At 36.3% G+C, this 12,617-nt stretch overlaps 1 protein-coding gene across 5 annotated transcripts in view; it reads right to left on the reverse strand.

The window, feature by feature from the left end:
* PARN (poly(A)-specific ribonuclease) overlaps positions 1-12,617 on the reverse strand; it is a 35,602-nt gene that overhangs the window by 14,705 nt on the left and 8,280 nt on the right. For 3 of the 5 annotated variants that reach the window (NM_001396919.1, NM_001030629.2, NM_001396922.1), the window contains 9 exons: positions 11,935-11,991; positions 10,837-10,914; positions 9,177-9,220; positions 8,691-8,733; positions 7,241-7,316; positions 5,540-5,650; positions 5,385-5,454; positions 4,711-4,766; positions 3,087-3,173 (listed from right to left, as the gene is read on the reverse strand). In NM_001396919.1, coding sequence (NP_001383848.1) covers positions 3,087-3,173; positions 4,711-4,766; positions 5,385-5,454; positions 5,540-5,650; positions 7,241-7,316; positions 8,691-8,733; positions 9,177-9,220; positions 10,837-10,914; positions 11,935-11,991 — 622 coding nt within the window. The remainder of the gene's footprint in view (positions 1-3,086; positions 3,174-4,710; positions 4,767-5,384; positions 5,455-5,539; positions 5,651-7,240; positions 7,317-8,690; positions 8,734-9,176; positions 9,221-10,836; positions 10,915-11,934; positions 11,992-12,617) is intronic. The other 2 variants (NM_001396921.1, NM_001396920.1) reach the window with 1 other exon arrangement.

Consider the following 12,617-nt stretch of genomic DNA (forward strand, 5'->3'; position numbering starts at 1 on the left):
AAAACAGTGCACCTCATTTGGAAGTTGTCACAAATGGAACAGTGACTGGAATTGAGTTCCTCCATTCATCAAACAAATATTCCATTTTCTATGGGAATAGCTTAAAATGTAACATTGGCACAATAATTGCTTACAAAGGAACAGACACGTAGGCAAAGATTACCATTCAGACACAAGGACTTACTCTGTAGTCTGAAATCATTTTACATCTCCAGTCCTTAGAATAGGACTGTCTGTACATGTCAGATACTGAAAACCAGTGCAACTTTTTTCAGGCAGACAAGGATATAACGTTAGATATATGTAATGTCATATTTAACCATTATGTCATCATTTAACCTTCAGACTTCACAAGATTTTAAAAAATGATGCAAACTTGCTTAAAATGCACTTTAATTTCATGCGACTTTCACCTGACCCGTGAAAGGCACTTAAACTAAAGGTGTATGCGTGACCTCTAACTCACAAATCCCTGAAGTTGTAGGTTGCTGAAAGGCAGGAAAACTGTTTTACTTTGGCTCTGTTTCATACATTTCCTAATCACTTGCTACCTTCATTTAGCCAAAGAAAAAGTTATTAATACATTCTACTGTATTACAATGAAGAAAAACGATCACATTGACACCACCTAAAGATTGCTAAGTTTCTATATACCAACATCAGACAAAAGAAATAGCTGAATCTTTTCTGTGAGTAAGGGTTGAAGCAAATATTAACGGCAAACATTTTCCTGGTGAATAATTGAAAAGGGTTAACAGAGCTGCCACCTTTCTGGCAGGAAGAGGGAGTGCAAAGGAAGCAAGAACAGCTGAAGGAAACATTGACGTGAAAAGAGGGGGGAAAGGCCAGAAATGCACACAGAAATATAGGATCAGCATTAAATAATTACAACTTAAAAAGACACAGTATGCGAAGCTCTGATGCCTAAGTGAACCCAAACTACATAAGATATTTAGCTAGAAGTTTTTCCTTAAACCGGATTGTTCATCTTTGAAAGGGACATTTTTTAAGCTCAACTTCTCTTAAAAAAGATAAAAAAAAGTTAAACGGAGTTTTTAGCAGAGGAGCCAGGAACAAATATCACAGTGTGTGGAACCTGTAAATGAGTCTTCAGGTTGGATTTAGAAGTCATTTAAAGCTCATGTATGTAGTAGCTTGGACTACCAGAACAAGGTTTAAACACATGAAGAATCAATTACTTTTTTTTTTTTTTTTTTTTTTTTAAGTAATTTATGCATTTTCAAGATCAGCAAGATTCCATGAATATATCACTGATCACTTCCCTCTCAGAGAAGTCTCTCGTGCTCTCACAGATCAGAATGCATGGTTTGACTCCACTCATTTGGAAAAAAATTACATAGCGGGTTTTTACAATACTTTGGTAGTATAAGTTTTAATTAAAGCCCATTAATTTAAGTAGCTGTGAAAGGTGTGTACAAAAGCAATGAATTCCAACAAATACTATTTTAAATACCTTCATACCAATATTTAAAGAAAAAAAATGTTTTAAGAGACTGCATAGTACTGCGATTACTTGCACAGTGAAACTACATTCACTCATGAGACTGTAAAAACATCTTGCAAGAACAGGTGTCTACTTGGTATGCGTGCAGTACTGAAAGACTTCAGAATCATGAGCACCCCTTCTAGAGTAGCAACTATAAAATACTTCCAAGTTGGACATCGCAGTCCCTTCAGCTGTCTCACTGCTTTCATCAGAAACTTCACAGGAGATTACAACTCTAATTCAAATACTAAGTTAAAGCCAACTCAAAATGATTTTTCTATGAAGACAGATCAACGTTATTATTTAACTTGACAATTTATTTACGTTCCAGGTAAAAGTTTTATTTCAAAACATTTTAATTCAATTAGTGCTATAAATTGAAATAATTCACACCTGTTGCTGCCACATTTTTTGGGCTTTTGGCAAATCATTTAATCTCACATTACCCCTCTCTCTGTCCAGCTACAGCTGAAAAGGCATGGGTGTTCCTATAATTCTGGAAGGCATCCTCTGCAGCCTTTTTTGAGCTCCCATGACAATAAGATATAAAATAAAACATGGATTAAGCATTATCCAAATACCACAAGTTTGTAAATTTAAATCTGAAAACACACAGCTCTGGAATCTGTGAAAACTAGATAAATGACAATTCCTAACTGAAGAGTATTTTCAGATGTGTAAGCATGACCTCTGGTGGTAGTGCTCCCTGCTTCTGTTTCACGCCAACGCTGAAGAAGAGCTGTTAAAGTAAGTGAAGTTATATGACTGAGTATTTAAAAGCCTGCAGAAACAATATCCAAACTTCTCTTACATGGAGTTCTTACCCCTGCAAGTCTAATTGAAGAAGAATCTCAGCAACTCATATTCTAGACTTATCAAATTTGAATATTAAGTTCTATCTGGCATTATAGTAGCATCACACTGCAATGCAGATCAAGTCAGAAGGAACAGAGATCCTGAACAGACTACTGAATCACATTCTAGGTGAAGAAGAGACAGATATTACTGAAGCATTATCATAGTTATATGACAGTAGTTATTACTACAGTGAATCAGAGCAAGCACTGAAGTGACAACATTGAGTATACCAAGGGACTTTCACCCTTTTACTGGTGATTAAACATCCTTATGGTTCACACTGTAATTCTTTCAATCAGGGTAAGATTCAGGTTTGCCCAAAATGTCTTTGTCACAATACAAACTACAACTTAAGTCACAGACCTCACTCCTGAGGGCTTGACCTGCCTATCATACCAGTCGCCTTTCCCTTTGGTCACCTACACAATCTCAACTCCCTACCAGGAGAGGATATGAATTTAAAGATGAATGTTCCACAACATTCAACAAGTATCACGTAACAGAAATTTCTAAAGAACAGTTCAGCAGGGCAGACGTTTTAGACACACCACTACAAAGAAATTCCACAAGGTATCATTCAAAAATTACTGAACATGATTTATCATTACTCATACTAAGCCTGCATTCACAGTTCAAAAACAACAAAGAAAATCAGAAGCATTTTCCACTGTCAGAGGAAAAAAAGAAAGAAACATAAGGAAGAATAGATAATATTACTCACCAAAGGCACTAAAAAGCTGGTAAAGGTCACTAGTCTTCCACTCTTTGGGAAAAGTGACATGAAGAACATGATCTCGTTTTGGCTGCACTGCAAAATAAGAAGTTATTTATTAGAATAAGAGTTACTACCGGTATCTTTAGCACATCCTTAAAAAAAATATATATAGTTACCTAACATGGTCATATAACTTTTATTTTTTTAGTATTATAAAGAAAACAGGCCAAGACCTATGAAGAAACACCAGGCATCAGGGAAAAATCTGTCCAGATTGCTCTGTCAGCCTACAGCAGTGTTTGTATCTCTGGCTGCTTTATGAACTTCCATTTCTACTCAAAGAGCCACATTTACGTATACTTTCTTTTTTGAAGCTTAGGAGGTAGCCTTGGCTCAGATTCTGCTGAAACACTTGTATCAGTCTGTTCTGCAGAGGGTGCTTTCAGATAAAAGAGGGAGATTTTCAGAGACACTCTTTTTTTTGGCAACTCTTCTTGGCAAAGCATCAAAACAATCCTGTAATTTGCTAGCAAGCAGAAGCAGCATCTTCACAGTTTAGTAGCTTTGGCCTTCTCTCAATGACCCGAAGTATTTATCTACACTATCCTTCCACTCAGTATCAAACTGGGGACATATTATTAAATAACTATTCCAATAGATCTGCAGAGCCACTGTTCTGTGATCTGATCACCTACTGCATTTGAAAATTACATATATACTGTAGTGGCATGTATTCTCCTCTCCATCTTTCTAGAACTGCAACACATAACCAAAGGGTCATCTTTCAGTCTGAGCTTTCCAACACGTGTGTGGAAAATGTCTTCACAGAGAAACAATACTCATCTGGAAGAACCACTGAAGACATCCAAATATCTGTAAGATGCATCACATAAGTCATATATAAGACACTACAAAGTTAATCCTTCATCTAGGTCAAAAACTAGGCTGACCTGCTGGACTTCATGTTTTCTTAAGCCAAGGCATCGGTGGTAACACTCATCCAAAGCTTTCTCCTTCATGGTATAACATCCCAGAAGAATAAGGACGTTCATAGTAGTAAAACATGTTTTTATATTAGCAAGTTATTACAGCCCTGTGTCTGTAAACTGGAAAAACTTTAAGTGTTTAAGTAAAATTTCAGATAATGTTTTTTAATGTCTCAAATAATTTTCCAATGTGGCAAAAAAAAAAAAAAAAAAAATCTGATATTTTGGTTGAAGTTAAGGAAAACATGCTACTACATGGCAATTGTGAAGAAAGTAAGCCAAAAGATTTTTAGGATCATTTGCTATTCAGTACTTCGCATCCAGTACTTACTGCCAAGGTGTGGGGGAGAAGAAAGCATCTGAGTTAAGACACCACCTTTTATAGGTCACCATTCTTAGACTTCACACAGAAATATATAGCTACTATCTTCAACCCTGTTACATTTAAAGAGTTTAATCTGTCCTAGTCAATCCCCTTTATAATTTCAAATAAAAGGGTGAAGTTTTCATCCTTTGATAAATGGCTAATAATCTAAACACAGCTAGAGTCATGTATGTAAATGTATGATAATCAATCTTCACACCTCCCCCTCCAGAAAATTTGTCAGAACTGTAGTAATTACACAATGAATAAAGCTACTTACAGTCTGGTCCTTGCAAATTCAGATATGGTATGTCCATTACTCTCATTAGAAATAGCCTGAAGTAAAACAGAAAAATACCAATCATATCTTCATCCCATAAAACCTACTAATCATACATGGTTCTTATTCCTTAACATGATTCGTTACCCAACAAGTTAATACAACAGCTTTTTGTCATTTAGATTGATATTACACCAGGTGTATTTTAATTTTTGCAGATTATTTAAGCATATTCAATTTTCATTTTATCAGCAGTCTTAGTGTACTACACCACAAAGAACACCTGACAAGTTTTTCTTTAATTGTACTACTCCCAAATCTTGCTCTACAAATAATTATAAAATCACAGCCATATTCCCAACACTGGCATGGACAAAGCCATTTAAAAAGTCCAGGTTTTGATGGTCTAGGTTTAACTCTTCTAAGTGTCCTTTTACAAGCTAGCAGAAAGTAAACTATTCTCTTCCAAATAAAAGGTGTTTACTGTACAAATTTTGGCTTCATTGCAGCATTACTAGCATGAAAAAGAAAGTCAAGCAGAAATTGAAGTGCTAAAAAAAATGCTGTTAGTCATTGATTCTGAGGCTGGAGTTATATATTTTGGGGCTAGTGTTACATTTCAAGGTTTTAGAAGGGTTTGGGTTCACATTCTTTTATGTATTGCAGCTACTTACTTGTTAAAAAAAGGTTCGATGAGTTTTGACCTAGCAGACACGTGATTTTTCGGAGGACTAAGGAACGAACCTAAGAATGAAAGAAGAAATTCAGTACATAATAGGAAGCTACAGATAGCGCTAAGGAAAAGGTCTGAGAAAGACTACATAGATACCTAGAAAGTTAGCCATGGAGATGAAGCATAGTCCAGTAATGTAAGCATCATATCCCGCTTCATGAAGCTGTTCAGAAGCTGTATCATAACTTGGAAACCCTTCTGCACTTTCTGAAGAGAAAACATAGTTTGTCAGCATACGTCATGTAGTCCTGTATGTTGACACGCACACTTATTTTGTCACAATCATTTCTAGTAAGCTTGTATGATTTTCAGAAATTTTTAACCAGGCACATCTTCTTTTTAAAGAAGAATAGGTTCTGGGGATAGAAACCCAATTCTATTAGAAAACTATTAATCTCTTCTTTCGCATACCTACTTAGTTCTGACAGAATATTAATGCAGAAACAACAGAATTTCCCCATACGCCACACTTCCTCCTGACTGCCTTGCAGCTAAAAGAACAGTCATTCAGGGTGATTGAAAATTAATAGTAATCTTTTTGTTAACTATCCAATCAAACTATGGTTAGACTTTTCAAGAAATTTAATTCCATCTTCATCATGTAAGTGATTAAAGGATGTCTTTACTGACAAATAATTGATGATCATGCTTGTATTTATGTGATCTTGAGAAGTACCCCTTTAATCACCCCAAAAGTGAAGACCTCAACAGATACCTATCTGAAGAGAAGTGCCCAAGAGTGCCCAAGTCTCCATACCAAAAAAGTACACGTGTATGACCCCTTTTTTTCCTCCAGCTTTTCTCCCACTCCCACCATCAAAGTTATTTCACCTCAGTAGCTAGCTTCTCAGCCTCTAGAAACATGGCTCACTTTCCACTAGAAGTTATAGTTATAAGAATAGGTCAGCAAGAATAAGATTAACTGTCTGAAAAGCCAGAACGGTATCCCTTACACTAAGGTACAGACTGAAAAGTGAACCCTATAATTCCATTTTATTTATTACAATCTACCGTAACAAAAGAATCTAATACAATGGTGAAACATATCTTGGACTTAAAATAGTAATGGAGAAATAGTAGCATAACTTAAAAAATGGAAATAAGTAAACATATACTTGTATTGCATAAAAAGAAACATGAATCCAAATTTTATATATAAAACTAAGGTAACAAAACATCTGCCATTTTTCAGACAAGTCCTCATAATGCTTATTTCAGAAACTAAAGTTGTCTGAGATCCAGTTAAATCTGTACTATCCGAGCTGAAAAGGACATTTCTTAGTGCTTAAGTTACTTTTAAATAGATACATTTCCCTTATATCATAGTATTACTTTCTGAGCTACCAGCTCAAGAGAAATTCTAAAATCTTGAGACAAGCTTGCCCTTCTATTAAATATCCTTTCTTTTACCTCAAAGCAAAGAAAGCTCTAGAGGAACTTAACCAATTTCCAGAACACGTGTAACTAAGCACTACTTGCAGAATTTCTCAGTTCTGTTTGTTCAAGTGCCCATCGGAGTATATTTGCTTTGATCTGATAGAGAATTAGAGAATTAAAGAACAAATGCCATCATTAGAAGATGACAGAACCGCTGTTCACTGAAATACTTCCATTCTTCTCTTATATGACATAAAGTGCAAGGACTTCTACTGACTTCCACTGATAGTTCTAAATACAACTGCTCTGTATTATATTGCCTGATTTTAAAGTCCCTTTCTGCAAAATACTAAATATTAGTATGGAAATCTACATCTCAGGCCAAGAAGTAAAAATAAGAGTATTTTGATATGTCCTTACCAACTTTAGGAGGGCTGAATGGAACCTCTTTTAAGCGCTTTTCCAGTTCTGCAAGGGATGTATTATTAATGATGTCCTGCAAGAAAGGTTAGCATTAACTGCCAAGGACAAGCACGTTTCTCTGGAAACTGAAATCAAACAGAATAAAATGAATCCTTACTGCTGCCACCTTGTGTCCTGTAAGGACATACACAGGACCTTATTTCAAAACTAATACATCAGAGAAGTCCATCAACACAAGTTTTAAAAAGCTAACTAGCCCTGCATACCACATAGCATCTATGAGTCAAGAGAATTTACTAATACTCTCCAGAATTCTTGAAGACATTGTATGCCAAAATTATATTCTATTTGAATCTGTTTCCATATATGAGATATAGGGAAGGCAGCACACAAAGCAAGTCATCAGTCATAATAGTTGAATGCATTAAAGGGGACTACTGAAGTTTGCATACTGACAGGACATTATTTGATAGTTGTGTAAGCGTAAATACTGCTGATTTAAAGTAATACAGTGATAGGGCTCATTTCAGCCAATCCTGCAGTTCAGTTTAGCTGAGTCGTATGATTGAGTATATACATGCACATATAAAATGTCATTAGAAAACATACATATTATTACATTTCTTCAAATCAAAACTTAACTCTATGTTATGGAATAATCAAATATTCTTTCAATCAATACAATGGAAAAAGCACTCAGAATCAATAAAAGAAAACAAAAAATCTCACACTATCTTTCCTAAACAAAATTGTTTGACGTTTTTGAGGACCAAGTTTTGTTTCTGTAATAGATCAAGACAGCTGTTCAAAGTAGTCAGCAAATCTAGGGTCTGAAATGGTGTCAAGAACTCAGTACACAGAACAAGCTCAACTGATGCGTTATTTTGGCATCCCACAGCACCATTTGGTAACAGTGGCCTACAACCCATGCACCTACTGTAAAAACATGCAATTTTTTTTTTCTCCTTCTGACTGCCAGCTGAACAGCAGGCCACAACAGAAACTCCTGACATTCCAGGGCCCTTTTTCTAGAGAAATTTACACCAAAATTCATAACATTCTAAAGCTCTTAGCATATAAACAAGCTTTCAGGTCTTACTTCTTCCTAAGTTAACACTTCTTTCTCCTCTCCTGAAGAGAGTGCGGTTTTATGCTAACCTCCAGTATAAAAAAAATGCCTATCACACTGTAAGTAGCAAAAGCTGTACACTTTGTAATTCAAAGTTCTATGTTACATTGAAACTGCAGCAAATGAATGTCACCTGAACAAATGTTAAAAGTTCATATCCTAGGAATTACAGGAGTTTTGATAAGGGGACAAGAAAAATCTTTTTTTCTTAAAAAAAGGATCACGACAGAACATGCTGTTAGACATTTACCTAAAAAAAAAAAATGCTTTGATACACTCTGTATCTTCAAACCATTCCAAAACACTACATTAATTTACCTTAAAAGGTTGCGTACTTGCCATCAGCTTAGTATCCAATAGCCTAGAAACAAAGTAAGAGTTAAGTAAGTTAAAACAGAAGAATGTCCATTTCACCAAATCCTTAACAATGTTTTGATGAATTAGCTGGGAAGCAGCAGTTTCACCCTACTGAAACACTGTTCTCAGATCTTGGAGTAGTCAAAACTTATTGGCTTTGTCCACTGACTGAACAGTAGCAAAAGACATCATCAGTAGCAAACTGATCTTGTTCCAAATATAGTGCAGACTCAAAGCACCAATCATCGTGACAAAAAGCAGAGGGCAGCAAGCATCATCTTTAGTCAAGAAGAATAGCACTGCTTTTCTGAAAATGAGATGTCACATAACATTTTTAAAACTATTTATCCAACTCGTTCACAATTTTACTTCTCGTCACTACAACAAATAGCATCAGTTTGAGAAAAACAATACTAAAGAAGTTGCAAGTCGGAATTAAAATCTTACCGGGGAAAGACACATGACGTTACTTCTTTGAATTCACTTAGGTCCTAAATTAATATTAAACCAGAAAATAAAAGCCAAATAAGTTAACCGTTCCCTACCATTCTGAGAATGATTAACAGTAGCAACAATTATCCAGTCAGCTTCTAAAATTACAGGATTACAGAATCACAAGGGTTGGAAGAGATCATCGAGTCCAACCCCTGATAAAGCAGCTCCCTGCAATAGGTCACACAGCTCGGCATCCAGATGGGTCTTTAGTATCTCCAGAGAAGGAGACTGCCCCACCTCTCTGGCCAGCCTGTGCCAGTGCTCCATCACCCTCACCGTAAGGAAGTTCTTCCCCACGTTAGTTCGGAACTTCCTATGTCCAAGTTTTAGGCCATTGCTCCTGGTCCTACCGGTACCCACCACCAAGAAGAGCCTGGCCTCATCCACTTGCCTCCCACCTCCCTTTAGATATTGATAAACATTGATCAGATCTCTTCTCAGTCTTCTTTTCTCTAGGCTGAACAGACCCGGATTTCTCAGCCTTTACTCACAGGGGAGATGCTCCAGGTCCTTCATCACTTTTTGCCCTTCTGCTGGACGTCACTGAAGTACAGTGACTAACTCTCATCTCACAAGAGATGTATTTTTCAGCATTACTATAAATATCACCTGCAATTACATAGAACTACAGACTGACTAATTATTTCAGCTTTGTCTGTGATTTGTAATAAGAAATGCTCTTCAACTCCTACACTCTATCTTATCATATATCCTAGACAACCTGTAATTCCAACAGTTTTACTTAAATGTCTGAAGATGTATTCCCAGCATGTAATGTGTCACTGGAATATAATCAGCTGCTCCAGATGGAAAGGTGACTTTCTAATGTTTTATATAATTCAAGTTTCAGTGCAAGCACAACTCATAACTGCTTATGTTACAGGTTACAGACTGCTTTCTCTCACCTGCCACTCAAGCCTTCCCCGATGTTATGGGGGACGTCCCATCCACCAGCCCTTGAGGACTGCAAGTGATGTAACCACCACGCTGCCCATCCCTTCGAAGGGATCTTTGGCTTCTCACACACTTTAGTGTCTTTAGTGCCAGTACATTACTTAGTCTATCTTAATTGTTAGACTTATCCTGTGGTAGTCATGAAAGCATCCTCTCTCCAATTACTCAGACATTGCACCTCTTTAACCAAGTGAGCTTCATTAGAAATATCTGCTATCAGATTTCTTATCATTCTATTAGTTTTACTATATTATAAGAAAACACATTTTACTATTTTGTATGTAGAGGGGAAAAATCGTAATATATAATAATAGCTACCAATTGTTCCAAGACAGTTTCTTAACAAATACATAAATTTGTCTGCCATTATCGAAGCAGATTCTGAAGAGTTAAATATGACCAGAAAGCACAATTCAATTCCAACATTTAATTTGAATTTTTAAAAGCGTAGGAGAAGAGTTTAACTAAGCTTTCTATATGAAGATTTAAGAAAGTAAGGCAGCAGCCAAGAAGCCACAAGTGTTCTTTTTAAAATACTTCTCTACAGTTCTTAATAAAACCATCATATGCTTTCACTCAAAAGAAAGGTTGGAGTTGATGACATCAATGCCTTAATATATGACTTTAATCTCATCTGGACACTGAGAAGATTACTTACATCAGGTAGAGGACAATAGAACTGGTGTATAGTATGCATAACATCTAGCAACATGTTGTGCCCAATAACAAGTTTGCCCTGTGAAAAGTATGTTAAAAGTTAGTTACATTTCCAGGCACAGATAAATCAATGGCAGCACGTGAAAAGCACTGTCCCAGATGTCTGCAGAGAGCAGCTGAGAACAAGCACAAACCTAACCTGTCTACTTGCTGCTCTCTACCTGCCCCACGGACTCTTCCATTCTCTCAGAGCAGCCCTCTCCTCTCATTTTTCTGTTCTCAACCACTTATCACAGCTTTCAGTAGCATCTTGAAACGATCAGAAGATAATATTACAAGAGCTTCTTACAATTTGGTATCTAAATGTAAACTAAGATTAAAGTCATCTGTCAGTTGGTTACCTTTTCATTGACAGCTTTCACAACACATGACAATATATTCCCTATGGCTGTAATTAATATACAGTAGTTAAGGGTGTGACATGGCTTCTCAAGAGCAGAACGTTTCATGCCAGATGCTGTACAAGGAAGTTCCTTCTTGAAAGAGTGCAAGAAATTTTTTAAATGTTAACCCCTGCTTCATGTGACATGACTACCTTATCCACTACCCCACATCTTCTACTTGCTAGAGAAAACAATATACATCCACATTTGTTTTTTAAACTGCATGCTGTCTCAACTACGTGAAAATAATCAGGCTGAAGGGGGTCAATCTACAGCCTACTTTAACTATGTAGAAAGAAGAGACCCAGATGACCTTTTGTGATTAAGAATTCAACTGCAGGGAAGTTAAACAATCTTTTCAGAACAGAAAAAAAACAAAAAAAAGAAAAAAAGCTCAAAGCTTAGTTTCTTAAGAGAATCCTGTTAAAGCTGTAAGAAATTTTTGTGTTGATTCTTACAGATAATTAGGTTGGCCACAACTTTAGTTTACCATCGAAAACAATTACAACATCAACTAGAAAAAAAGAAAATACTAAAAGAAAAGCAAATTCAACGTGCATTTCATCTTATCTCGCAAAAAGGTACGAAAAGAACCTCTGTTGGAACTTTCTTTTTTCCTTACAGCTAAAAATACATTAAAAATAATGTTAACTCACAGAATTTGCAATGGCATGAACAACTCTGGAAAATCCTACTGCATCATTCAGTTCTTCCTGTAAGCAAAGATTCTGGCATTAGTGAAATACAAATACAACTATCACCAAAGTGGTACCTGCAAACCAGCATACATTGAAAATTTTAATCCCAGTTTGGCTCATAGCATTTCTCAGACATAAGCAGTAAGAGACCACAGAATAAATGTTGAAGTCTGGGAGACACACAAGGCCAAAGCCAGATGCTGCTGAGAGTAAGCCAGTTTTAATGCATCTCTGGTTCACTATAATGCTGGACTTGTTGTGAGCTACCTCTGTGGGCTGACCCCAGCCAGCAGCCAAACACTCACACTGCCTTTTGCTTACTCCCCCCCCCCAGGGGCAAAAATAAATAATAGAAGATAAACAAATAATTAAAAGGAAAAGCAAAAAGACACGAGGATCAGAATAATGACAAGTTAATAAGAAAAGCATGATCAACACCTCTCACAGTCCAAGTCTAGGTATGTCATGAAACTTTCTTCATGCTCAGTAAGCAGTAGTACCAAGTCCCATAAACACTGAGTGCCTGAATACCACAAATAACTGCAGTCAAGTTGTTACTACAGTAGTCATGTGCAGTATTATTCAATCAAGAAGAATCGGATTACTTTAATTGTACAGGACATTAACTCAGACAACTAAAA

The sequence above is a fragment of the Gallus gallus genome, chromosome 14 (assembly GCF_016699485.2).
Source record: "Gallus gallus isolate bGalGal1 chromosome 14, bGalGal1.mat.broiler.GRCg7b, whole genome shotgun sequence".
NCBI lineage: Eukaryota > Metazoa > Chordata > Aves > Galliformes > Phasianidae > Gallus > Gallus gallus.